The sequence below is a fragment of the Propithecus coquereli genome, unplaced genomic scaffold (assembly GCF_000956105.1).
Source record: "Propithecus coquereli isolate 6110/MARCELLA unplaced genomic scaffold, Pcoq_1.0 Scaffold12, whole genome shotgun sequence".
In the NCBI taxonomy this organism is placed as follows: Eukaryota; Metazoa; Chordata; class Mammalia; order Primates; family Indriidae; genus Propithecus; species Propithecus coquereli.
This window is the reverse complement of record NW_012136080.1, coordinates 2,566,909-2,569,795: the sequence shown is the minus strand read 5'-3', so window position 1 is coordinate 2,569,795 and position 2,887 is coordinate 2,566,909. Positions and strand designations below refer to the sequence as shown.

Genomic DNA, 2,887 nt, shown 5'->3' with positions numbered 1-2,887 from the left:
TAAGAAATATTTGTTATATGAGTGCTTCCTCCATATCCTAAATAAAAACTATCTCATACAGGTTTACTATAAAATGGTAAGAATGTCTTCTGTACGTGTGTTTGACCATCCTCATTTTGAATAATCCAAGTATGAGAAACTCATACATTAAAGGAGTAGAAGAGGAATGGAAATCACTTTTCAAGACTGTAAACAGGTGATCAAGAATCAAGTTCCTATAAACCTGGTGTAGTGATTAAGGGCAACTTCTGGAGCCACACTGCCTGGGTTTCATTCCTAGCCCCAGTACTTCTGAGCTGCATGATCTTAGGCAAATGATTTAACCATTTTGTACCTCAGGTTTTTCATCTGTAAAATGGTTAGGATAAAAAGCATAGTATACTATTTCATGAAGTTCTTGGTAGATTAAATTAATAATATATAAAGTGCTTAGAACTTTGCCTCTATAATTAAGAGCTATTGTAATTAGGCAAAAGGCAAAAGGCAAATAGGCAAAAGAGTGAGACAGGTTGGATATCTGTGGGAATGCAAACTTTGAGTTCACAGTGAAGTCTATGGAAACCCAGAGGGCCAGTGTCTCCTTTAAAAAGGGTAGAGAGGCCAAGTGCGGTGGTTCATGCCTATAATCCCAAAGCTTTGGGAGGCTGAGGAGGGAAGATCACTTGAGGCCAGGAGTTTGAGGCTGCAGTGAAATATGACTCTGTCTCTAAGGGAAAAAATTATAAAGGGTAGAGGGCACAACAAACCTACCCCTACCATTGACACACAGAAATACAGGCCCAGTGTATTAGTTTCATGAGTTTGCTATGACAAGGTACCACAAACTGATGGCTTAAAACAACAGAAATGTATTCACTCACATTCTGGAGACCAGTGTCTGAAATCAAGATATCAGCAAGGCCACATTCCCTCCAAAGGCTCTAGGGAGAATCCATTCCTTGTCTTTCCCCACCCCTCCCTAGAGACAGAGTCTTGCTCTGTTGTCCAGGTTGGCCTCAAATTCCTGGGCTCAAGCAATCCTCCTTCCTCAGACTCCCAAGTAGCTAAAAATACAGGTGCACACCACCTAGCCCAGACCATTTCTTTCTTCCTTCAATGTCTGGTGGCTGTTGGCATTACTTGGTGTTCATTGGTTTATAAGCACATCATGCCTCCATCTGCACATATCCTTCTCTTCTGTATGCCTTTTCCTCTTTTGTCTCAAATCTCCTTCTGCCCTTCTAAGGATACTTATCATTGGATCTAGGACCCCAACCAAATAATCCAGAATAATCTCTTCATCTCAAAATCCTTAACTTAATTACATCTACAAAGACCCTTATTCCACATGAGGTAACATTCAAAGGTCTGGGGTTAAGACATGGGCAATCTTTTTTAGGGAGTTTTGGAGGACACCAATATTTACAGTCTTCTGATTTTTTAAGCATTATAGGAAATCTAGGTTTTTATGCGCAATCTCCTAATGTTTAAGTGTTGGCTCAGATATATAACACAAGAAATGAAAAACTAAGGACCCCATTTTAATTTTCTAGGAAAGTAGTTATATATGGAATGAAAACATAAAAAGGTTACAATTTGCAAAAGTTGACTTAGATGCTCAGATGCCCAAATAACTATTAAACAAAGCTGAATAATAAATGACAGGTCAACTATAGCCATCTTGGTAGAGATTTGAATGCCTGTTATGTTTAAGAAACATACATAGAGTTGATCCCATACATTTAAAACATGAATATATGTCTTTATATTTGCTTGTAACTTTAGAATGATAACGGTAAAAAACAGTATCATGATTATCTTTGGAGTAACTGGACAGAATGGGTTTCAGAAGTGGAAGATATTACATTGTATATTTTTTTCTATTAATTTTATGTTTGAACCATATCAATGTATTATCTCTTCAAAATATAAATTTCAAAAATAAAGTTTAAGTCCAAATGTCAAATATCTTAACACTTCTTCCTGGACGCAGTATAATTAAACTTACATTTGTAGTTCATGAAGCCAATATAAAGTTTTTGCCATGGTTCGTCCATCATTAAAATGTGGTGTTGGGACTCCGTATAAGTTAAACCTGTGGAAACTTGATGGGTTATAGTTTCGATTCTTTGCTTCTCCTGTTGGAGGGGAGAAAAGGAAAACTTCTGACTTAAATAACACAAATAACCTTATCTTTCAAGAAGCACGTTATGTTCTCATTGACATTGAAAATCAAAGTGGGACAGAGAATGAAATTGTAGCAGTGCAGGAATTGCACAGATTTGGCAACAGATGACAGAAGCATTACCCCATGTGAGTTGGGAGACTGGTGGGGTGCTACACATAAGAATTCCTTGTGTTAATATTAGGAAAGCTATATGTAAGAACCCCAAAGGCTCCACTAAAAACATGTTAGAACTAATAAATGAATTCAGTAAATTTGCAGGATACAAAATCATCATACAAAAACACATGGCATTTTTATATAAAAATAGTGACCTAGCCAAAAAAGAAATCAAGAAAATAATCCCATTTACAATAGAATCCAAAAGAAAATACTTAAGAATAAATTTAACCAAGGAGATGATAGCTCTATACACTGAAAACTATAAAACACTGACGAAAGAAATTGAAGAGAACACAAGTAAATGGAAAGATATTATGTGCTCATGGATTGAAAGAGTCGTTATTCTTATAATGTCCACACTACCCAAAGAAACATACAGATTCATCACAATCCCTATCAAAATCCCAATGGCATTCTTCACAATCCTAAACAATCCTAAAATTCATATGGAACCACAAAAGACTCTGAATAGCCAAAGCAATTCTGAGAAAGAAAAACAAAGTTGGAGGCATCACAATTCCTGATTTAAAATTATATTACAAAGCTATAGTAATCAAAACA

The 2,887-nt window shown here is 36.0% G+C and overlaps 1 protein-coding gene across 1 annotated transcript in view; it reads right to left on the bottom strand.

The window, feature by feature from the left end:
• The window catches only part of EFHB (EF-hand domain family, member B), a 73,056-nt gene that overhangs the window by 48,195 nt on the left and 21,974 nt on the right, over positions 1–2,887 (bottom strand). The window contains 1 exon segment of the mRNA XM_012663169.1: positions 1,988–2,117. Coding sequence (XP_012518623.1) covers positions 1,988–2,117 — 130 coding nt within the window.